The 26600-nt window shown below is 37.4% G+C and overlaps 1 protein-coding gene across 2 annotated transcripts in view; it reads right to left on the reverse strand.

The window, feature by feature from the left end:
* Positions 1-26600, reverse strand: part of WAPL (WAPL cohesin release factor) — a 75935-nt gene that overhangs the window by 34400 nt on the left and 14935 nt on the right. The window contains exons 3-4 of one of the 2 annotated variants that reach the window (XM_068548010.1): positions 16170-17213; positions 13312-13412 (exon numbers count right to left, since the gene is read on the reverse strand). In XM_068548010.1, the coding sequence (XP_068404111.1) occupies positions 13312-13412; positions 16170-17213 (1145 nt within the window). Of the gene's footprint in view, positions 1-13311; positions 13431-16169; positions 17214-26600 lie in introns of both variants that reach the window. The other variant, XM_068548009.1, reaches the window with a different exon arrangement.

Here is a 26600-nt window from a genome sequence, read left to right on the forward strand (position 1 = left end):
AATAAGTTATAGTGAAATATTTTGAACTTTCAAACTTTAAAGGAACCTGAACTACAGAAAATAAAAAGATTAATGGTGCTTTTATTCCTTATTAAAATCCTTCCAGAATAAAATATTACAGGAAAAAAAACACCAGAATTAGATCTCATAAAGAAAATAACTTACACTTTCCTACATCTTTATAGAATACAGATCAATGATTTAAGTACGTGGTTCAATGTTTAAGTTAAATACTATCTATATAAAAGGAAGACAGATACTCCTGCTTTGGAACAAACACAATGAGTATGAAATACTAAGACTACTCAAAAGTTTCCGTGGGGGAAAAACATTCTACCTCACTTTCTAAGACACTTACTTATCTTTCTCCTTTTTATATCCCCAGTACCTAGTACCGTGAAATGCAGGTATTATGTAAAAACAATGACAAAGAAAAGTCAACTAAAACTGACCCTCTTCCATACCCAGGCTCAGCCAGAACACGCTCAGCTTCAACAACTCTTTGACTCACCAACCTGCTTTTTACTTTTACACTTTGGCCAGCATCCCTCATCAGCAGACTATGGCTGCTGATGGCTAGAGTCTCTCTTTTTTTTGGGCTTCACGTTTATCTACGTCTCAGGTTTCTAGTCCATGAGACTATAGTGAATCTCATACTGCTATCTCGATGACTGGATCCCAGGATGGTCAATGAATCCCCAGACACAGAACAAAGGTAACCATGGGTAAAACAATTTGACAGAAAAATAAGCTGCTTCATCAGAGTGAGTTCTAATTGCTGGAGAAGGATACTATAAAGGAATATCTGTTCTTGGGTGAGAGGTGGAACTATCTGTCCTTTAAAATCTCTTCAATTGTAAGATTCTGTTTTTAAGTTGACAACCTATATATATAAACTCATTTTATAAAACAAAAAAAAATGAGTTTACAAAACTATAAAAACTATACTTAACTTTAAAACTGCAGCTTTACACAATTCTAACTTTTGAATACAGCTAAATATATAACCATGATTTATACTGATAATCAAGTTTTAATTCAACTGCCCATAAACCCACTATCCTATGTCATATTGAATGACAGGAGGGAAGAAGAAAAAGAAGTCCAGAATGTTCCTTTGAGAGTCAAACAAAAGACAGTACCAGATGGGCCCAGCATTAAACCACAGGGAAATGATGAAAGTGAAGGTATAAATATTTGAGAACTGAAACAGATTGACATCATGGTTAGTTTCATCAATGACCCAGCAGATAGTCTTAACGGGCAAAATAAGATGGCCAAAGCCCAAGGTAAAATATAACCCTCCACGCACTGAAGGTTAGTTGGGATGATTATACAGATAATCCCTTAGGAAGAGAGCAAACTGGCAGCAGCTGAATGGAAAGCTAGAAATCAAACAAAAAGCAGGGCAGGCAGAAAAAATGATCTAAGTTTATCAGCACATACAGGGTTGGCCAAAAAGCTCCTTCAGTTTTTAAGTAAAAATAAAAGACATATTTTTCATTTTCCCCAACAACTTTATTGAACAACGTATTCACTGTTTTGTTCCACTACCTTCTGCCATTTTTCAGGCAATTTCATAATTCCATCTCCCCAAAACTTTTTATCTTTCTGAGCAAAGAACTGTTCCAGGTGCCTTTTACAGTCTTCCAGGGAATTGAAAATTTTTTCCATTAAGAGAATTCTGTAAAGACCAAAATAAATGGAAATCCAAAGGTGCAATGTCTGGTTAATATGGCGGATGAATCAGAACTTCCCAGCCAAGCTGTAACAGTTTTTGCCTGGTCATCAAAGAAACATGTGGTCTGGTGTTATCCTGATGGAAGATTATGCGTTTTCTGTTGACTAATTCCGGATACTTTTCGTCCAGTGCTGCTTTCAGCTGGTCTAACTGGGAGCAGTACTTGTTGGAATTAATCGTTTGGTTTTCCAGAAGGAGCTCATAATAGAGGACTCCCTTCCAATCCCACTGTATACACAACATCACCTTCTTTGGATGAAGACCAGCCTTTGGTGTGGCTGGTGGTGGTTCATTTCGCTTGCCTCACAATCTCTTCCATTCCACATTATTGTACAGTATTCACTTTTCATCACCCATCACAGTTTGTTTTACAAACGGAACGTTTTCGTTACAATGAGTAGAGAATCGCATGTGGAAATATGGTCAAGAAGGCTTTTTTTGCTTAACTTATGTGGAACCCAAACATCAAAGCAATTACATAACCAAGCTAGTGAAAATGATTTTCAACACTTGATATGGATATTTTGAGTATGTCGGCTGTCTACCACGTGGTATAACGTTGATTGTTCTCAATTAATGTCTCAATTTGATCACTATCAACTTCAGCTGGTCTACCCGACCGTGGAGCATCGTCCAGCGAGAAATCTCCAGCACAAAACTTTGCAAACCACTTTTGACACATTCGATCAGTCACAGCACCTTCTCCATACACTGCACAAATCTTTCTGTGCGCTTCAGTTGCGTTTTTACCTTTCTTGAAATAATAAAGCATAATATACCGAAAGTGCTGTTTTCTTCCATCTTCAATATTAAAATGGCTACACAAAAATTCACCAATTTTGATCTTTTTTTTAATGCACGCTGATATGACAGCTGTCACATACAATCTAACAAAATTGTTTCAGGACTTCCCTGGTGGCGCAGTGGTTAAGAATCCTCCTGCCAATGCAGGGGACACGGGTTCAAGCCCTGGTCTGGGAAGATCCCACATGCCGCGGAGTAACTAAGCGTGTGCACCACAACTACTGATCCTGCGCTCTAGAGCCCGCGAGCCACAACTACTGAGCCCGCGTGCCACGACTACTGAAGCCCGTGCGCCTAGAGCCCGTGCTCCACAACAAGAGAAGCCACGACAATGAGAAGTCCGCTCACTGCAACAAAGAGTAGCCCCGCTCACCGCAACTAGAGAAAGCCTGCATGCAGCAACAAAGACCCAATGCAGCCAAAAATAAATAAAATAAACAAATTAAAAAAAAATTGTTTCAAATGAAGTTAATGACAACTAAGCACTACTAGAGCCATATTATGGGAAAAAACTGAACGTACATTTTAGCCAACCCCGTATACGGCAACTTCAAATAATGGGATTCAGTGATCAGAAATAAGATAGAACTGAAAGAAAAAAAAAAAACTATTAAAATTATCAAATGATCAGGACTTCCCTGGTGGCGCAGTGGTTAAGAACCCTCCTGCCAATGCAGGGGACACGGGTTCGAGCCCTGGTCCAGGAAGATCTCACATACCGCGGAGCAACTGGGCCCGTGCGCCACAACTACTGAGCCTGCACTCTAGAGCCCGCGAGCCACAACTACTGCGCCTGCGTGCCACAACTACTAAAGACTGTGTGCCTAGAGCCTGTGCTCCACAACAAGTGAAGCCACCACAATGACAAACCTGCGCACCGCAACGAAGAGTAGCCCCCGCTGGCTGCAACTAGAGAAAGCCCGCGCGCAGCAACGAAGACCTGACACAGCCAAACATAAATAAATAAATAAATATTTTAAAAAAAATTATCAAATGATAAAACCACATACAGAAACAACAGGTACTTTTTTTTTTTTTTTTAAGACATTCACGTTCTTTTATTTATTTATTTATTTATTTATGACTGTGTTGGGTCTTCGTGTCTGTGCGAGGGCTTTCTCTAGTTGTGGCAAGTGGGGACCTCTCTTCATCGCGGTGCGCGGGCCTCTCACCATCGCGGCCTCTCTTGTTGCGGAGCACAGGCTCCAGACGCGCAGGCTCAGTAATTGTGGCTCACGGGCCCAGTTGCTCCGTGGCATGTGGGATCTTCCCAGACCAGGGCTCGAACCCGTGTCCCCTGCATTGGCAGGCAGATTCTCAACCACTGCGCCACCAGGGAAGCCCAACAACAGGTACTTAAAACCAGGTATGTTTCAACCTAATCCCTCAAACTCTATCTTTACTTTTCTCCCTTGCAAGTGACAACTTTTCTGAGTAATCATTTCAAATATGTTCTTACCAGAAGTTTACCTTACCTTCCTCATCTTCTTTCTGCCACATGTGTTCACCCAGCCAGCCCTCAATTCTGTTATGAACAGAATTCTCTATATACCTGGTGAGGTGTTGGGGAAAATTCTCGCAGCCAGCAAGCTTAAAAAGTTAACGTTTTTTTGTGTTTCTTTTTTTGGCTGCACCACACGGCTTGTGAGATCTTAGTTCCCTGACCAGGGATCGAACCTGGGACCCCAGCCATGGAAGTGCAGAGCCCTAACCACTGGACCACCAGGGAATTCCCAAGTTAATGTTTTCTAACATGGGAAGATAGAGAGAGGGAAGAGGGACCTCTTGGCTGGTGGCACTAAGTGATGGCCTGTGTGGTCAGGAAATTGGCTATATACAAGAGGACTGAGCAAATACGTAAATGTATTGAGGATACTGGGAACCAGATTCCTCATTGTCGGCAAAGAGAAGTAAAATGTGCAAAGTGGGAAGGCTAGGATAAAACATGTGGTGTTGAACTAGAATTGGAGGTATCAGTGTGAACTCATGGTCCTAAATATACATAGATATGAAATAAGTATGTGTCTGTGTGGTGACGGGGCGGGGGGCGAGGGAGAGAGGAAGAAAATGCATATATTCAAGTGTTTCCTTGCTCTGTTAACTCACAGAAGGCCTAGAAGCAATGACATCCCAGAAGAAATGACCATGCTTGGCAACCAAATTTTATTTTTAAATCATTCTCCACTAAAAGAAAACAGGGGTCCTTGGAGGAATGGTTGATTCCACAACTGGGAATGTGCATCATGAGCCTTGAACATCTTAGTGTGTCATTAGTAAGGAAATGCAAAATGGTGGGCCATGTTAAAAACCAGTTTGAAAAAACACGAACAGGCCAAGTCTAAGAAAACCTGAGTATTGAAATAATAATAGTACTATCATTTAAATAAATAACAGTAACAAATGACTGAATAAAACAGAAATCCATGTTCATACTGACATAAGGAAATTTACAGGGACTTCCCTGGTGGCGCAGTGGTTGAGAATCCGCCTGCCAATGCAGGGGACACAGGTTCAAGCCTTGGTCCGGGAGGATCCCACATGCCGCGCAGCAACTAAGTCCGTGCGACACAACTACTGAGCCTGCGCTCTAGAGCCCGCGAGCCACAACTACTGAAGCCCACGTGCCACAACTACTGAGACCGTGTGCCTAGAGCCTGTGCTCCGCAACAAGAGAAGCCACCGGGGTGAGAAGCCCGCGCACTGCAACAAAGAGTAGCCCCCGCTCTCCGCAACTAGAGAAAGCCCGCGCGCATCAATGAAGACCCAACACAGCCAAAAATAAATTAATTAATTTTAAAAAAAAATTTATAAGTACTTAAATGAATATATAATAATGAATATATAATGTATACACTATATAATGAATATATAAATACATATATTCTTTTATATACATGGAGAGGAAAAAAATCTACCTTACCAGTAGAAGGCCAACTACTAACAACTAGAGAAGCCAGGATGTAATTAGAAAAAAAAATTCAACAACCATCATAGTAAAGATTGATTCAGGCAAAAATCAATGCTAAAACTAGTGGGTAAAAGTTTGATGAGGGGGCTTCCCTGGTGGCGCAGTGGTTGAGAATCTGCCTGCCAATGCAGGGGACACGGGTTCGAGCCCTGGTCCAGGAAGATCCCACATGCCACGGAGCAACTAAGCCTGTGCTCCACAACTATTGAGCCTGCACTCTAGAGCCCGTGCTCCACAACAAGAGAAGCCACTGCAATGAGAAGCTCGCGCACCGCAACGAAGAGTAGCCCCCGCTCACTGCAACTAGAGAAAGCCCGCACGCAGCAACAAAGACCCAACACAGCCATAAATAAATAAATAAATAAATAAATAAATAATTAAAAAAAAAAAATTTGATGAGGAGTTGAGGAACCTGACAGACCTCAAGGGATAGTTAACATCAATAGTAATGGTACAAAGTGACATTGTGCGCCACCTGGTTATGATGCAGTAAGAACAGAGCACCTCTTCCGAGGTATTTCCACCAAATACACAAAACCTAAATCTAATCGGGAGGAAACATCAGACAAGCACAAACTGAGGGACATTCAACAAATAACTGATTTTAACTCTTCAAAGATGTCAAAGCCATGGAAAGACTAGGAAAGACACAGATGTTCCAGACTGAAGGAGGGTGGAGACTTGTGACAACTAAATACAACATGTGATTCTGGATTGGATCATGGGTTCTTTCTTTGGAAGATGCAGGGGAGGGGGCAGTAATGTGTGATTTGTTCTGCTATAAAGGCCATTAATGAGACAATTGGTAAAACTGAATGGGATCTGTGGATTAGACTGAATTATTATATCAATGTTATTATTAGCTTCCTGGTTTTGACGGGTATACTATAGCTATAGAGTAGAGTACTCTTGTTTCCAGAAAGTAAAGACTAAGGTATTTGGGAGTAATCAGCATTAAGTCTACAACTTACTCTCAAATCATACATACACACACATACCCCCAATGAGAGGGGAGCCCATTTTGACCTCCATAGGACATTTAGTAATGTCCAAGATATTTTTGGTTGAAATGGAGGCGGATGGAGCAGGGGAAAACGGTACTAGCATCTGGTGGGTAGAGGCCAGGGATGTTGTTAAATATCCTCCAATGTACAGGGCTACCCTCCACAACAGCTTTATTCAATCCAAAACATGAGCTAAGAAAGCCTGATAGGTAAGGAGGAAAATTTGCCACTACAAGACGTGGGCCACCACTCAGAAATGAGGTCATTAGTGCCTTTAATCAGAATGCAGAAGACCCAGATACTCCCACTGACCTACCAGCTACAGGAGGGTATTTCTATTATAATGGAGAAATGGAACAACTGCTGAGTACATTTCCTATGCCCACCTACCTAGTGACCCCTGCCTTTCCTTTTTCTCTGGAGATTTGGGGGATAACCTACATAAAACTCCTTGGAGAACTGAGCTTATCCTTTTTACATCGAAAACATGAATCCTGATTTCTCAAATATGAAACAAATCTATTCTTTCCACTCTGTTAATCTATAAATGCTTAAAACTTTGATCCCATTTCTTTCCTGTATTCCTTTATACTCATCAAAACTCAATAGGTTAAATTTCCACTACTTCTGTTTCTCAATGGTTCTCTCCTTTTAAACAACTCTTAAGTAGTCTTTTAGCTGTCTTGAAGACAAATGGATGACCTATTTAAGAGCTAGGGATTTTATACTGCTTAACTTCTTGCTGCTCTCTTCCTGAAGGAGGCTTCTAAATTCTTTACCTAGATATTTTCATAAGGATACATAACTTCCATGGGATCTAAAGCATTTTTTATTACTTTTTACTAAAGTACTATAACACTCTGGATCAAAGTCTCATTTTTGAATCTTACTGATCCACCTAAATAGTAGTAGTATCTAAGTGAAAAAATTCTGACACAATTCCACTTAAAGAGGGTTTTGGGCAAACCTTTCAATAGGAGGTTAAAAAGGAAATTAAAACATTTACTGAAGCCTCTTTGGGGATTAGATCAGGACTATTCTTTTAAGGCAGGCTTTACTTATATTACATCTTTTAAATGAGTTCAATCTCATAGCTCTTTTGGTTTCATAAATTAATAATGATTTTCTTAATTTTCCTCTGACACTATCCATCAACAGTAAATAGGTCTTCTGCCTACCTGGTTGTATGACCTGATTTACTTTAGGCCAGAGAGATTCCTTCGTAATCGGGTCAAGTACATGTACACTGCTGCCTCCTAAGTCGTGTTAGTAGGAAAGAAATATATCCAATATTAAGTTTAAAACTAAGTTTAAAAAAATGAACATAAATAAGTACAAATGAACTCAAATACTGAATTAACATACACAAGATAAAAATTACTTCAAAACTTTTGAACACTTTACTATGACTCCATCCTTAGTGAAATAATCTAAAGACAAAAAGAACTGGAAAGAAATTTTAACTTCACTTAGTGTATTTACTGTTCATAATAATATTGGTGTTATAATTTAAAAAGTAATGTGTGCTGTAGAATAAAGAAAGCTAAGTACCAAATTCTGAAATGTTAAATTTGAAATGAAACTATCAATATGAACTCAGTTTATTTTTCAACGTATTTCATAGCTCTGTCCAGTGAAAGAGCCTAGAAGCAATGAACACACCCAGCACTTAGTTCTGGGTTTCTAAGTACTAATCCCCACAAAAAGAACCAAGCATCAGGATCCTTGGATGGGTCCATGATTGAAAGCACAAGATAAGTCTGGGTCATCTTTTGTGCAGAAAGCAAAAGAAAAGCTCAAAGATGATGGGCCTATATCAAAAGGACACAAGAAATGGCTTGAAATGGTTTACTCTGGCCAAATCTATTATAAATACATTTAATAAGTAAAAATTATTGAGTCTATAGTGAAAGGAGTTCGGGGTTGGGATGGGGAGAAAGAAAGCTCCCTTTTTACAAAATTCCAGTTATTAAATGTAGAAGAAATCGCAATTAGAAAACTCACCATTCTGTAACTGTCAGTGTAATAACTGATGCAGGCAAAGATCAACAATGGATGCTAAAATGATGAGGTGAAACAATAATGGGGAACAGAATATTCACGAGCTGCCAGAGTAACACCCAGAAGCTTACTAATTAAATTATAAAAGGAAAAACATACTTTTATTTTGGGGAGATCCAGTGGTCACAACCTTCAATAGGTGGTCAAACAATTTTGAGTGGAATAACCAGGTATTACATACCTTCCGATGTGATGCAACATACACAACATTACTTTGAGGCATTCTTGCCAAAATATGTTTAACCTCAGCCTAATCAAACATAGAGACTTACTCCCAGTGTTCTATGACACCATACTACTTTAATATAGTGGAGTAACAACTTACATCATCAGGAAACAATCAGATAAATTCTGAATGTGAAACATTCTACAAGACAGATATCCTGGGCTCTTAAAAACAAAAAATAAACAAACAAAAAAAAACAACAAAAAACTAGTGCCATGGGGAATTTTAAAAAGATGAGGGGACTGCTCAAGATTAAAGAGACATAACAAGTAAATGATTATAGTTTGGGGAGAAAAACAGCACTAAAAGACATTTTGGAGACAGCTGAGGAAAACTAAATATGGGCTGGACATAGGACTATATCAAAGAATTACTAATTTTCTTAAGTATTATAATCATATAACCACAGTTAGGTATGAGATTGTCTTTTTTCTTAAGAAATGCATGCTATCTCAACAACTTACTTTCAAATACGACAGGAAAAAATATTATATAATATATATATATATACACACACACACACACACCCATATATGAAGAGAAGAGAAAAAGGGGAAGAGGAAGGGGACTGTGTGTGTAATTATGACGATTTGGTGAGGGGGGGGTGGGGATCAATCTAGATAGAGGAATATAGTTATTCATCACATTGCTTTTTTACATTTTCTGTATATTTTAACTTTTTGATAATAAAAAGTTGAGGTGGAGAAATAAAGAATGCTTTAAAGGACTCAGGAAACTCTTCCAGGGTGTCTACAAAGACAAAACCATTTTCACAATAATAATATGCTGTTTGCCTTTTTCACTTTGTTGATATTTGCAGGGATGGTGCAAAAGCAATGCTGGGTAAAGCTGTTGGTGCCTCAGCATGAATCAAAGTAGGGGCTCTGAACTGTATTTAAGTAGTCATATTCTTCACTGCTACATACCTCACAGTTAAAAAATAAAATGCCAGTTTCACATAAGAAAAAAGCCCTTGATAAAGGAGTGAAAATTACTATTAAATCATAACCCTAAGTGCACTAATGGTCTATGTGACAAAACCAGTGTGCCTAAAACACTTCTGTTGCATACAAAGTGTGGTTGTATCAAAAAAAACACTACTGGCTCAAGTTTCAAGCTGAACTAGCCACTTTTTTTCTGAACACCATTCTTTACTTGAAAGACTGACAAACTATGCTTATACAGACTTGGGTATTAGGCAGACATTTTCTCAAAAATGAACAAAGTACGCCTGTCATTGCCAGTCGTTTTCCCTGAAGTATTTTCTGCCAATGAAAAAATTTCAACTTTTAAGCAAAAACTAAAATTCTGGAGAACTGTGAACTTGATAGCTTCCCAATACTTAAAAGACTTTTCTGATGAGTTTGGCAGTGATATTAATGATATTTTTGATACTGTATAATGAAGTGTGTCACCATTGAAAGATTTAGATAAATCAGTCTAACCAGTATTTTCCAAATGACCAATGTATAATGTTACAAAGCATGCATGTGTAAAAGATCCATTCAAAGGCAAGACAGACCAACAGATTTTAATGCAACATTATGAAAGGTTCACTGGCAGGGTTTTAGATTCCAAGCTGCAACTAATCTTTAAGAAACTCCTGGGGTAGGGACTTTCCTCGTGGTCCAGTGGGTAAGACTCTGCGCTCCCAATGCAGGGGGTGCCTGGGTTTGATCCCTGGTTGGGGAACTAGATCCCACATGCCACAACTAAGACCCGGCGCAGCCAAATAAATAAATAAATATTAAAAAAGAAAAGAAACTCCCGGGGCTTCCCTGGTGGCGCAGCGGTTAAGAATCCGCCTGCCAATGCAGGGGACACGGGTTCGAGCCCTGGTCCAGGAAGATCCCACATGCCGCGAAGCAACTAAGCCCATGCGCCACAACTACTGACCCTGCGCTCTAGAGCCCACAAGCCACAACTGCTGAAGCCCACGCGCCTAGAGCCCGTGCTCTGCAACAAGAGAAGCCACCGCAGTAAGAAGCCCACGCACCACAATGAAGAGCAGTCCCCACTCGCCGCAACTAGAGAAAGCCTGTGCGCAGCAACGAAGACCCAACGCAGCCATAAATAAATAAATAAATAAATTTATTTATTTATAAAAGAAACTCCCATTTTTTTCAATTTTGGTGTAATGTCAACAAAGAATGTCCATAATTATCCGAAAAAGCTACTTAAAATACAACTACTTATCTATGTGAGGCTGGATTTTCTTCATATTTTTTCAACTAAAACAACATAATGAAAAATACTGAATATAGAGGATATAAGAATCTAGCTGTTTTTTTAAAAAATTTTATTGAAGTATAGTTGATTTACAATGTTGGGTTAATTTCTGCTGTACAGCAAAGTGACTCAGTTATATATATTCTTTGTCATATTCTTTTCCATTATGGTTTATCACAGGATACTGAATAGAGTTCCCTGTGCTATACGGTAGGACCTTGTTGTTTATCCATCCTAAACATACTAGTTTGCATCTGCTAATCCCAAAGAATCTAGCTGTCTTTTACTAAGCCAAACTTTATAAAGAGATTTGCAAAAAATGTACAACAATGCTACTCTTCTCACTACTTTTTTTAAGAAAATAATTCTCGCTAAAATGTTATATTAACATGTAATGGGTTACTGTTAAGTGAATTATTAATAAGTATCTTTGAAATATGTTTTCACTTCCAATTTGATAAATATAACATATATAATCAAAAGCTTTCTGGGATTCTTAATAAAATTTTTAAGAATGTGAAGTAGTCCTGAGACCAAAACATGTATAACTTTTACACTAGAAATCAACACATGCCATACACGATTTTATAAACCAAAACCTCACCTAAGCATTAAGGGCTATAGCCATTACACCACACTACCCTGGCCCCTGGCTCCAGAGCAAGTTAGCTCTGTTGAAATGAGCATTAAGCATTTTTTTTTCTGGTGGTGGGGTGAGCACCTGGGGCTGCAAAAGTATAACACAATCACTCTGAAAAGATTCCTAACTGGCTGTTTACAGAGGTAAAAGAATAAAAATAAAACGAGGCCGGATAATATGGACACACTCATTCTTTAGTTGCTTAAAAGTAGTTCAATCTACAAAAAATGTCAACAACTTCTAACTGCAATTTTCAATAACAAAACTGTTTAACACTATACAAGCTATTTAAGTAAAGGAATATTTTTTAAAAAAGGTAAAGTCAAGCAAATTATTCTCAATACCTACGCTGGACCATATTAAAATGACTTATATAATGCATAAGAATGAAGCTGGACCCTTAACTTACACTATATACAGAAATTAACTCAAAATGGATCAATGACCTAAATGTAAAACCTAAAACTATAAAACCTAGAAGAAAACATAGGGAAAAGGTACATGACATCCAATTTGACAATGATTTATTAGATATGACACCAAAAGCACAGGTAACAAAAGAAAAAAATAGATAAACTGGACTTCACTGATATTAAAGCACACTACCAAGAAAGTAAAGAGACAATCCACAGTATAGGAACATCTATGTGCAATTTATGTATCTAATAAGACATTAATATGTAAAGAACTCCTATAACTCAACAATAAAAAACCAAACAACTTGATTAAAAAATGGGCACTGAATAGACATTTCTCCAAAAAAGATATACAAATGTCCAACAAGTACATGAAAAGATGCTCAACATCAATAATTAGGAAAATGTAAATCAAACCACCATGAGATACCATTTCCCACACATTAGGATAGCTATTATCAAAAAACTCAGAAAATAAATGTTGGTGAGGATGTGGAAACATTGGAAACCTTGTGCATTGCTAATATGAATATAAAAATGGTGCAGTCAAGGTGGAAAACACTTTGGCAGTTAAACAAAGACCTACCATATGTCCCCCAAATTCCACTCTTAAGTATCCAAATCAATTGAAAGCAGGGACTCAACTAGCCAAAAAGTGAGAACCACCCAAGTGACCATCTACAGATGAATGGATAAACAAAATTTGGTATTCAGCCGTAAAAAAGAAACATTCTGATATATGCTACAACAGGGATGGACCTTGACAACACAATGCTTAGTGAAATAAGCCAGACACAGACAGACAAACATTGTGTGACTCCACTTATATGAGGCACCTAGAATAGGCAAATTTATAGAGACAGAAAGTAAAACTGTGTTTACCAGAGGCTGGGAAGGTCAAGGTGGAGTTATTGTTTAATGTGTACAGTGTTTTTGTTAGAGATGATGAAAAAGTTTTGGTTATAGGTAATGGTGACGGTTATACAACACTATGAATGTATTTAATGTCACTGAATTGTACACTTGCATATAATAAAGACTATGTTATATATGTTTTACAACACTTCAAAAAATGGTTACAATGCTTTTAAAAAATAATTTATATATATCCTTTGAAAGACAAAATTTAATTGCCACGATGTTTGTTAGTAATTTTTAAATTAAAAAATTAAGAGTTGAGCCCTCCAACAATAATACAAATCACTGATAGTGCTTTACTTACCCGTTTGGGGCCACTAAAAATCTTTCTGGTATTTTCCTTTGATTTATCTCCTTGTTTATTTGGGGGCTTCTTCACACTTTCAGGCACACCAGGCAAATCCTCTGTAAAATCCAAGTTTTCTGAAATGGTAATCAAAACTAGCTAGCTTTCTATTATTTCAAATTATCTACCAGACAACCTATGAACATTTTGAGGAGAAAGAGGCATATTGTGGGGAGAAAAAAATAAAGGAATAAAAGCACCACAGAGTTGACAAAATACTCCAATGATATTAAGTCTCATTCTCCCGTGCTCACTCCCTGCTTGTCCCCTACTCTAAAAGAAAATCAGAAACCTAGTTGCTATGTATGTGCTCCAGTTTTACTGGCAAAATCAATTCTTTTCCAGAATAATTTGTTCTTCAAAGTTCATATAACTGCTAGTTATCTATCAACATTAACACTGGCATGGTCTAGTTTAAACACACACACACACACACACACACCCCATCAGGTGATATGTACCTGTAACATTTTTCTAGAATTTAAGTACACTGAATCATGTTGGCCTTCAAAGAATGCCTGCTTACATCTGAAGAGGCCACATTTTTAAAAAAACCCAAAAAAGGATATAGCTATATCCTTGGCAAAAGATACAGAATGACCTAGTACAATGCAGTCCAGTGGTCTGTGGTACTCCCACAAAACTAACCAAAGGATTACATTAATTTCCAAATGGTTATATTTTTTTCTAGCCTAAACGAAAACAAAAAAGAAAAAAATAGGAAGGGGACTTCCCTGGTGGTCCAGTGGCTAAGACTCCACGCTCCCAATGCAAGGGGCCCAGCTTCGATCCCTGGTTAGGGAACTAGATCCCATGTGCATGCCGCAACTAAGAGTTCGCATGCCACAGCTAAAGATTCCGCATGCCGCAGCTAAAGATCCCACGTGCCGCAACTAAAGAGCCTGCACGCAGCAACGAAGATCCCGTGTACGGCAACTAAGACCCAGCACAGCCTAAATAAATAAGTATTTTTTAAAAACTAGGAAGACTTTTCTCTATCCCAACCCTGAAAAATGTTTGCTGTTTCATACACTGTATGAAGACTCAGATTCCAACTTTGGATATATCAATCAAACAGTCTCTAATTTTTAAACATATTTGGTATCAACATGACGTTTTTCAAAGGGAGCCTAATGATTTAGGATAATTTGCTATCAAGGTTAGGATAAGAGCTAAGAAGGTTGTAGCAGGACTGGAGCTCAGGTTTCAATACATAATTACTAACCACCCTCCTGAGAAAGCAAATGTAAAGCTGTCTAACCAGTCATATCTCAAGCGACTAGCAAGGCTGCAGCAAACTTCAGTTCTTCAGAAGCAATTCAACACAACGTTGAATTCTGAAAATACTCTTATTTTTAGCAAACCTATTTTTAGGCCAAATGAAGCAAAATGGTAGGTAGCCTCAAGTATGAGACACTCTATAAGAGAATCTATATGTAAAAATACTATGGGATCTTTAGTTGCAGCCTGTGGGCTCTTAGTTGCGGCATGAGGGATCTAGTTTCCTGACCAGGGATCAGAACCCAGGTCCCCTGCATTGGGAGCATGGAGTCTTTTTTTTTTTAAATATATTTATTTATTTATTTATTTTTGGCTGCATTGGGTCTTCGTTGCTGTGCACGGGCTTTCTCTAGTTGCAGACAGCAGGGGCTACTCTTCACTCCTGTGCGCGGGCTTCTCATTGTGGTAGTTTCTCTTGTTGCGGAGCACAGGCTCTACGCGCGTGGGCTTCAGTGGTTGTGGCTCATGGGCTCAGGCTCAGTAGTTGTGGCGCACGGGCTTAGTTGCCCCGCGGCACGTGGGATCTTCCTGGACCAGGGCTCAAACCCGTGTCCCCTGCGTTAGCAGGCAGATTCTTAACCAACTGCACCACCAGGAAAGTCCCGGGAGCATGGTGTCTTAAACACTGGACCACCAGGAGAAGTCCCTACTATGATAGTTCTAACTCACCATAATGACTCTTGTTCTATGACCCTAAAAGGACAAAAGCTCTATTTAACAAGTAAACTGATATAGGAAAAATGTATTTGGTTAAATACAAATAAATTTAGCCCCTGTATCCCAGAGGCTTTCACATACTCTTCCTCGCTCAACAGTCAATCCACTTAACAAAGCCCTTGTCAAGTAGTGACTTACTCATAGCAAAGCTAACCTATTTCTTTTGTTTGTCTCAGTGGAGACTATCAACTCCTCAAGGACTTCAAGTCATTACTGGTCCTACTATCTTAAGGGACAAATTAATTTTTCACTGATAAGAGTGTATAAATACTTAACTAGCACTTTTTAATTTTATTAAGTCAACTTACGAGGATGATTCTTAAGATTTAATCTTAACTTCATAAATTTAAGATTTCTTTAGAATGTTTTTTAACATTTATTGATTGATTACGCTTTTTTATTTTAATTTTCTAATATTTCCCTCATTACAACCACCTAATATCAATATAGTTCTAAATGACCAAAATCTATCCCTATGTCTCCATTGCATTTAGTTTTTCAAAGCTGAAACATCAAGATGTTCAGTATCCCTATACACACACACACACACACTTTAAAATTCTCAAGTGCTAATGGTAGAATTAAAATACAAATATGAAAAGACTCCCCAATTTACAAACTGGTTCCTTAAAAGGTGGGACTTTATTAACATTTAAATGCTGTTATCTTTGGATAAGGTAATCTTCGGCACTAAATAGGTACTCCTGTTAAAATTAAATGTAGTAGCAAGCTAAAACTGAGTATCCAGGAGGAAACCAAGTAGCTGTTATTTAAGCCTGAAAAACACGTTTACTAGTAGTTTTTTTTTTAAGTCTTACCTGCATTATTAGTACTAGACTGACTGTCCTGGGAATTATCACTGCTTTCTGGAGGAGGCTGCAAGGAGGGTGATGGAGCCGTTTTAGATCTTTTTTTGTTTGTCTTTCTTTCCACTTGACAGTCATCATCTTCATCATCTTCACTTTCACTGAGATCATCAAAGCCAAAATACTTAATTTTGTAATTAGAACTCCCAGAACCTCCTTCATCACCTCCTGTCTCATCATGATCTTCAAAACCAAAAAATTCAAGTTTAACATCCTTTTTAGATTTAGTATTACTAGGTCGAAATCTAGTAGTGGTCTTAGACGTTGCAATATCTGCTTTTTTTCTTAGCCGGCCAGCTTCTCCCAAATCTGCAGGAGTTGATGCAGTGAACTCATCCATGCTGCGTTCCATAGTATCCTGTATGGTAACATTACAAACTGACAAGCAAGATGGATGTAAAACAGTATAATCTCTAGTCCATCCAACCGTCCCTCTAAAACTGGTCCCACAACTTACACTGCCTTTCTTTGCCTGATTCAGGCCATCTTTACTTGATTCACTGTTTGCTTTGGCTAAGGCCTGACTGGTGCCGTCCATTAGCTTATCAAAATTTGATGCTCCTTGTGAGGATTTTGCTTTATTGGCCCTACAATACGTCCTACAGTTGCTTGGCCTAAGAACACTTTGCATGATGTCTTCTTCAATGGCTTCATTTAGATTTTCCAACCGATTTTTAAAATCCTCATCCTTCATCTCCAAAAGAGGATCACTATCCAAACTTAAAATACAATCTTCTGATCTGCTATCTTCAAAGTCATTATCCCATTCATACAAACCAGTTCTTACAGATCCCTTGATTGAAGATGTTTCTGATGGAGATTCTGACCTTCTTCCAAGCTGGGAGTTCCAAGTATCATTTGTTTCTTTGATTTCATCAGCTTTGTATCCAGAAGCCACTGTAGTTTCTGCATTGGGTTTCTTAGTACTGTCTTCAGCATTTTTGTAAATATAGTGACTATTTTCTTCATGTTCTTCACTAAAGTTCTCCACTTTATCTATAAAAATGAAAAATAAGTCAAAGGATAAAAATATGAGTGACAGCAATGTAAAAGTTAACAAATAAAAGGGACATTTGGTTAACTAATAGTACAATTAATTATGAAATAATTGCAATAATTTTAAATTGTGAAAAAAATAAACGTTTACAAATCTGATAATTCCCCTTCCAGTATACAGCTCTCATGTCTTCCAGTGACCTCTCCCTAGGCATCCAAGTCCCTTAAAATCGTCACCCTAAACTCAAGAGATTTCAGCAGTGTTAAACAACAGGATCAATTCAGAATGACATATAAATAACTCGGCCAAACCTTCTAAGACGTACTATGGATTTTTCAAATAAAAATGTTTAACCACTGTAAAGCAATTATACTCCAATAAAGATGTTTTAAAAAAATGTTTAAAAATTATTTAATAGAACCTAAACAACGTAACACAATTAATGAAAACATTCTGGCAGTATCTATTTCTCTGGGGTAGGGTTGCCCATATGGCATGCCAGCTCTGTCTAGAAACCTGTTCCAGGGTCAGGTTTCTTTAGCTATTTCTGCTTTCCATTCTTTTTTCTAATCCTAAAAGCCATACAACTTCAAGGCTCTTTTTTTTTTTTTAAACAGTGGCTCTGATGCCTAAATTACATGGCTACAGTGGCTATTTATCCATATCAGCCAGTGGTAAATCTTAAATTGCCTATTCATTTTGTACTTGGGGAATTCATTTTTGTTGTCTTTAATTTTATCATCAGAAATATTTTTTAAATTTTTCTAAATGAGATGGAAATGTGATTCAAACTGGTACTACAATTAATTCTCCAAGCACTTGTTAGTAGAAAAAGTCGGGTTAAATGTTTATGCCAAATAATAAAATTACCAAAAAACAAAACAAAAAACCACCTATATTTAAGAAAAGTCATTTACAAATCTCAATTAACAAACCATCAAATAAAAGCAAAGGGATGCTTTACATGAATTCACTGTACAATTTTTAATGCTACCCAATGGGTGTAAATGTAATTTATATTTACTTACCTCTACAAAGCAATTAATTTATAGGTATACCTGTTTTATTCTTGGATATTTCCCAGCCAAAGGCAAGGAACTATAGTTTTCATAATCTCAGAAGTACCAAATCACTAAGTATACAATACTGAAAAGATAAGAATTAAAAGCGGACTCTGACATCTGATACTTTCTTAAAGGGGCAGAAGCAAAGCCAAGTTTAAAACCAAACCTGAAGAAATGATACCCGTGCTCTCATAACAAGTGGAAAGAGCACTAGTAGCTGAATTTGGAGACTTGTGTTGCCCTAACCAACTAGCCCTATAGAGCTCAGGCAAGACCCTCAACTTCGGGCGTTTTCCTGAGGGCTTCAATTCCCTCCTGTGCTCAAAAGGGAAGCCACTGACCCATACTACTTTACAGCATTATTAAAGGAATTATTTGCTAAAAAATGCCTATGGGAATGCTTTGTATGCTTAGCTACACAGACGTCTATGAGATGTCATTAAACGTTATACCACACCACTTTTAGTTACATAGCATTCTACTGTCTTAATGTCACAAAATTTATTTAAGCTGTTTCTAATTGTTTTATGTAATAAACATCCTTCTGACTTAAAAAAAAAAAAGGTTATGTTACAGTAAACTTTATTATCCATGTTTTTAAAAATTACTACTTTGTTTTACTTACCACTCCCATTTCCCCTAAAGTCAGAGAATATGTGTTGTGTTTTAACAGTTACTATTCTCATGGGCTGCCTTTCACATGTAAATCTAACTCTGTTGTGAGTATACCTTATAAATTTAAGTGCAAAGAGTAATAAAGAGCCTCAGAGAAAGAAGTTTTGTCACTAAAAGTTATGTCACTAGTAAATACAATTTATTCATGTATTCAATTATATAGCATAAATAATCCTACAGATGAATTATTAAAGTATATTATATAATTTTTAAACTTCAGAAATACAATGCATAGATAAAAACTAATTTAATCAACAAAGAGTTCTGCACAAGGAAAGCTATCTAAGTTTTCCACAACAGTATTCTGATATATAAAATAAATGCTTTCTACAGTCCTTCATCATTTAGGTCTTCAAGAAATATTCTTAACTATACCTTCAGAAGAGAAAGCAAGGCTATCTTGTCCTAAAATGCAAAATAGCAACTACTTTCAACTGCCCTCCTTCCTCAAACATCCCAGCTTCCTTGTCAGATAAACTCACTTTATATCTCAAAACATCAAGGGCGGGGAGGGGAAACAAAAATGAGTTGGTTTTTTTTTCTTTTAAAATGGCTTTTACTGAGACACTTCAGGGCTTCTGCAACATTTCTACCTGGAAATCTTTATTTCCAGTTCTTAGGTGGCTAAACCCTTTTCTGTATGCCAACAAGGCTCACTCACACCACCTTAGCAAGGAAGCATACTCATCTATCTTTGCTCAAATGTCCAACCTGGTACGCCCTCGCGCCTTTTTTTTTTTTTAAACAGAAGATAAATATCAGTATTTACTCTGTTTTAATCTAAACCAGCTATATAAACAGAAATGTATTTCTAGCAAAGATAACAGTTTAGGAGTTAAACGGATGAGTGCCACCTCTGCCACTTAGTGGCTAAAATGACCTTAGGCAAGTCACCTTAACTTGGGACAGGGACTTCCCTGGTGGTCCAGTGGTTAAGAATCCGCCTTCCAATGCAGGGGACTCGGGTTCAATCCCTGGTCAGGAAACTAAGATCCCACATGCTGCAGGGCAACTAAGCCTGCACACTGCAACTACTGAGCACGCAGGCCAAAACTAGAGCCCATGCACCACAACTACAGAGCCCATGCGCTCTGGAGCCCATGCACCACAACAAGGAACCCACAGGCCAGAGCGAAGGAGCCCACAGGCCAGAGCGGAGGATCCCACGTGCCGCAACTAAGCCCTGACGCAGCCAAAAATAAAATAAAATAAACATTAAAAAAAAAAAGAAGTTGGGACAATTTCTTCATCTGAAAAAATGAGCTAATAAAATCTGTCTCAAGGGCAAGTTGAACAGATAAAAGAAGATAAAAGAAGATGTATCTAAGGATATATGCAGGTTACAGAGCATCACACAAATGCAAATTATCACAGCTGTTACGACTCTGCCACAATATAGCATATATTTTTAATAATCTTTTAGTGAGACATTTCTCAGTGGAATTTAACCTGTATGTTCATCAATATTCCCTTAGGTCCCATGTCTATCAGCTTCAAGCAAGGAATCCAAAACTACATTCTAAGGCCTACTGTTCTTCCTCAGTCTAAAGGGTGAAGATTGGATATGTAGAAAGTTTTCAGCAGAAGACTTAGCCTAGCACCATCTGCAAAGATACTTAATAAATGCTTTTTAATATCACTAGATTTTAGTATCACTGGATAGGTACTCAATCTTTTGTATATTCGGTATTACACAAGGGAGAGAATTTAGCATAATAAAGGCTACGTGGAATTTGAGAAACATGGTATTGAACCACACAGCTAAGACAATAACTAGACGTGTAAAAATTTGGCAAGTCGTATTGCCTCTCTAAGCCTCATTCTGCTTATCTAAAAAACAGTACGCAACCTCACATTAAAGATTAATTAAATGCCTATTATTCCCTTAAGATTCTTAATTTTGAAAGGAAACAGAAGATTCCCTTAAAAATAAAAACACATCAGTACCTGCAATAATATGAGTATATATGGTTTTATACAGGAAAATAATCAGGTGGGATAATTTAAGGCTTCCATGCGTAAAGTGAACTCTGAAGTATTTAAAAAGTGGGAAGGGAGGTTTGATCAGAGATTTATGAATGATTTCATGGGATCTGCAAATCTTGTGACACTGTGTGAAAAAAAATGCCTGTGCACACATTTTTCAGGGAGAGTATCTATAACTTTAGCAGGTTTTCAAACACTCCAAAATATATTTTTTAATTGGCAAAGGACAAGAGAAGGAGCAAAATAGCTGTGGGAAATCAGTATATGTTAATTGCAGAATTTCAAATCTCTATGGGAAGGATTATTCAATAATGTATACTGGAACATCTTTTATCTTTAACCATAAAGCAAAAGAAATTTCATCAAAATTAAATGTCCATTAAAAAACCACTATTTAGGGAATTCCCTGGCAGTCCAGTGGTTAAGACTCCACACTTCCACTGCAGGGGACATAGGTTCGATCCCTGGTCAGGGAACTAAGATCCTGCATGCTTCAGCGCAGCCAAAAAAAAAAAAAGAAAAAAAGAAAAGATTAAAACACACACACACACACCAAAAAACGTTATTTAAGAGAACTACCATACCAGAGAGAGAGAGAAAGAGAGTGAGTGTGTGTGTGTGTGTGTGTGTGTGTGTGTGGGGCCGGGTCAGGGCTGGGGGTTGATTACAACTATGTAAAGAATGCCCCAACTCAATAAGACACCCAATAAAAATTTAAAATAGAAAAATGATCAAGAGACTTGACCAGTCACTTGATAAAAAAGGATATTCAATAAACATATAAAATATAAATATATTAAAAGGCATTGACATTCATTGGTTATTAGGAAGATGCAACTGAAACCATAATGAGATGCTACTAAACAACCGCCGAGAGAGTTATAATTCACAATGCCAAGTATTGCGGAGGAGGTAAAGCAACTTCAACTGTTCAGAATGGAAATGGGAACAACCACTCTGGCATTATCTACAAAAGCTAAACGTAACAGTTACCCTATGACCCAGAAATTCCACTTCAAAGTACTTACTAAAAGAAATGTATGCATACATGCACTAAACGACTTATTAAACTTAACCATACAAAACTTCCACTTTTAAAATAATCAAGTATTAGCAATTCCACGTAGTTCAACGTAAGGGAAGTACACTTATGACAACATCATTCCAAAACAAAGAAATATAAACATCCATTAACAGTACAATCAAAAGTGGTCTATTAATACAAAGAAATACTGCAGAGCAATAAAAATAAATAAAACTACATTTCTGTAGGAGTATATCTTAGTACAATCACTACAGAGAGCAATTTGGTAATACTTTTTAAAATTAAAAATGTACATATGAAAGAAATAGACTGACCCTGAAGCAAGCTGTTTTATTTACTCTACAAATAACTCTCCATGAGTATGAATAACATAAGTAACAAGGAAACTCACTACAACATTGTTTCCTGATTTCTGTTTTCATAAACAATACAAATACCTATCAATAAAGAACTAATTAAATTATCATACAACCACATGTCTGAATACTATATAGCTGTTAAAAAGAATGAGGCAGGTCTACAGATATGGTTGCCCTTAGGGAAAGGGATGACAGAAGGATAAAGGGTAAGTCTTCCATACCTCTTGAATTTTATATTGTCTATAAATAGTCTATTCAAAAGCCTTAAAAGTAAAAATTAACAAAAAAAAACAAAAACAAAAAGTAAAAATTAACAAAGGTACATATTAAGTACCTTAAACTGTAACAGTGATCCTACAGTTATCTTTTTTTGGAGTGCTGAGCTGTTAAAGAATTATATTTATGTACGAAATACAGTGTCTGGAATTTGCTTCAAAATAATCCACTGTTGAAAGGGAGTAGGTGGTAATAAAAATGAATTAAGACTGACTATGAATTGATGTTTATTGAAGCTGGATACACACACACCCCTGTATAACTGTATGCTAGTCTGTATATACAAACAGCATATATACTACCTTCACCCTTCTTAGAAGAAAATGAAGATATTTCCTTTCACTTTTCACTAAACCCATCATTATAGAGATGAAGAAAAGGCAGCCCAGAGAGGCCAATGACGACAAAGGCTGCCAATTAAACCAATGACCAAGAGATCTTATAAAAAGAACCATACCAAATTCTAATACATATTAACTACCTCTAGTGGTGGCTGCTGAAAATTGAAATACTAAAACAGATAAACCATCTTAACCCACATTAATATAAGAGGTCTAGATGAGGTGAAGAGGTAAAAATCTAATGTGTTGGGCAAATTGCAATGAGTATCACCTGATGTGCTAAATACTAAATTTAAACAAAAACCTTTGACTTCTAAGGAGACTGTACAGATGACAGAGAAGTGGCTTTGGAGACCATGACCCATGAAATACAGTTGAGGTAACGAGAAAAGTTTAATTTGTGAGGCGGGGGGGATGTGCCACTATTACATGGCAAGCTGCCTCTAATCTGAGTGGCTGTCATGCAAAGAGAGAACAAACTTATTCAATGTGTAGAAATCATTCAAATTCACAGAAACTAAAAGGACTGATGAGCATTAAAGGTCAATTAGAGGGACTTCCCTGGTGGTCCAGTGGTTAAGACTCTGCGCTCCCAACGCAGGAGGACCGGGTTCAATCCTTGGTCAGGGAACTAGATCCCGCATGCCTCAACTAAGAGCCCACAGGCCGCAACTAAAAGATCCTGCATGCCGCAACTAAAAGATCCTGCATGCCGCAACTGAAGATCCCACACGCTGTAATGTAGATCCTGTGTGCCACAACTAAGACCTGGTGCAGCTAAATAAATAAATAAATAAATATTTTCTTTAACAAATCAATTAGAGCCGTCCAATGAAGGGGATGCCTAGGGAGGAGAGTGTACTCCCTTGTCATAAAAGAAGTATTTGATAAAATGGGGCTTCATCAAAACCAGTAACTTCTGCTCTGCAAAAAACACTGTTAAGAGAATGCAAAGACAAGCCACAGAGTCAGAGAAAATGTCTGCAATAAATATGTCTGATACAATACTTGTACCCAGAATAAAGAACTCTTAAAATTCAGTGAGAAAATAAACAACCCGATTAAAACTGAGCAAAAAAATGTGAGCAGACGTCACCAAAGAAACTATACTGTTACCAAATAAGTACATGAAAAATGATCATTTGTCATGAAGGAAACGCAAAAGGCTGATTTCCTTAATATACTAAGAATTCAGGGCTTCCCTGGTGGCGGCGCAGTGATTAAGAATCCGCCTGCCAGTGCAGGGGACAAGGGTTCGAGCCCTGGTCCGGGAAGATCCCACATGCCGCAGGGCAGCTAATCCCGTGCACCACAACTACCGAGCCTGCGCTCTAGAGGCCGCGAGCCACAACTACTGAAGCCTGCATGCCACAACTACTGAAGCCCGCGTGCCTAGAGCCTGTGCTCTGCAACAAGAGAAGTCACCGCAATGAGAAGCCCGTGTACCGCAATGAAGAGTAGCCCCCTCGCCACAACTAGAGAAAGCCTGCGCGCAGCAATGATGACCCAGCGCAGACAAAAATAAACTAATTAATTAATTTAAAAGATTTCTATGAAAAAATATATATATATACTAAGAATTCTTACACATCGATAAGTCCAATGAATGTCCCAGCAGAAGAAGCAGGTAGAGACACATAAAAGCAATCAATAGAAAAAGAAATAGAATGAATTAATAACTTATGAAAAGACACTCAATTTCATTCCCAATTAAAAATCAGAGTACACGTTATATAATTATATCTCAATAAAGCTGGAAGAAGAAAGTAAAACAAAGTTGAACTATATTTATACTTACTAAGCCCTCAGTATGTGCCTAGTACTGTCCTAAATACTTTCCATCTATTAATTCGTTTGATCTCTTAGCAACCATCTGATGTAGGTACTATTACAAGTTCACAAGCTTTTATCCACAATTCTAACATCTAAAAAGCTCTGAAAACAAAGTTTTCTCATAATGCATTTTGAAGCAAAACCTGACCTCACCTAAGTGAGGCTACTGATAGTATTTTCTTTTTCTGAAGAAACAGCTGTCTTGATTAGAGTGCTACCTAGCCCCTGACGGGTGTTAATGTAAAATACATACACTTCCTAAATTCCAAAATAATCCCAATTTCAAGATAAATCTGGCCCCAAAGGTTTCAGGTAAGGAAATGTGAAGCTGTATCCCATTCTGCAGATGAGGGACGGTAGATTTCAGTTTGTAGACAGTTGACAGCCACATAGTTAAGTGGTGTTTATTGTCTGAAAAATAAAGCAACTTTTTAAAGAAAACAAAAACACTGGAAGCAACCCAAAGGTCTGACATCTACAAGGAACTGGTTAAGAAATTACAAAACATAGGTAAATTGACACACCATGCAGCAGTATTTTTAAATAAAAAAGGGAGGGAGGCCAGAAAGAAAACTTTCATATACTGACATAGAATTATTCCCAAGATATATTAAGTGAAAAAGCAAGGTACAAAACAACACGTTATCATTTTGCAGATCTAAATACACACACGTATATGTAACTGTTTGTATTGCTTGTAGGTGCACAGCATATGTCAGAAAGGGTAACAAAATTATGAATGGTCGATCACGCCAAGAGGAACTGGGACAACTGGAGAAAGGGGCTGGGAAGCTTTTAACTAACCACTATCATTTTGTACCATGTGCAGATATTTTTAAAACATAAAGATGTATATATTCTAAAGCAGAAAAAATTAAATCCCCAAAATAAACAAAATATTTTTTTTCTACTTTCAGCTAGACAAAGTCCAAAGTTCGACAGAATGATATGCTAGAAAAAAAAAGCCACACTGTTAGTGGGAAATTTGGTAATATCAATTGAATATTTAAATGTATATTCTTTTTCAATTCTAGATGTTTCAACTTCTAGAAACATCTTCTGCCACGATACTGACATGACTCTCAAAAACATAAGTAGAATGATGTTCCAAGTAGCATTTATTTGTAATAGCAAATGACTAGAAACAGCCAAACTACTCCTAAGAGACTTAAGTATGGTACATCCATATAATGGAAAACCATGAAGCTGCTAAAAAAGAACAAGGTAGATTTATAAATACTGATGTGTACATCTTAAAGATTTTTCCGTGTTTTTTAAGGCACAATACACTATACACACACAGTATACACAGATATATATCATGCTCCCATTTATGTGTTTGTTTTTAAGGATACATAGATTTACATGCTGTGCATATTAAAGATTATGAAAGTATATATAAGAAATTGTTAACAGCACTTGCTTCTGTGAAAGGGAACTGATTTTTCACTGTCAGCGAAGGTATGTGGCTATCTATCAAGGGCACTTAAAAAGTCACAGGAAAAACATGGCACATCATCTTCAGTGGGTCAGTTTTACTCAAAGATCTGGAAGGTAAAAAGTACTTAAAAAGTTAAGCATTTCAAGTGATAATTTAAAATGTTTTTATATTTTATAAAGCATACCTATCAAACACAAAGCCAACATGTAATTTTAAAGATAAAACAGTAAATATAAAACAACTTCAGGGACTTCCCTGGTGGTCCAGTGGTTAAAAATCTGCGCTTCTACCGCAGGAGGCACGGGTTCAATCCCTAGTCAGGGGACTTAACATCCTGCATGCCGCACAGCATGGCCAAAAAAACTT

Source organism: Eschrichtius robustus, chromosome 7, assembly GCF_028021215.1.
Source record: "Eschrichtius robustus isolate mEscRob2 chromosome 7, mEscRob2.pri, whole genome shotgun sequence".
Lineage (NCBI taxonomy): Eukaryota > Metazoa > Chordata > Mammalia > Artiodactyla > Eschrichtiidae > Eschrichtius > Eschrichtius robustus.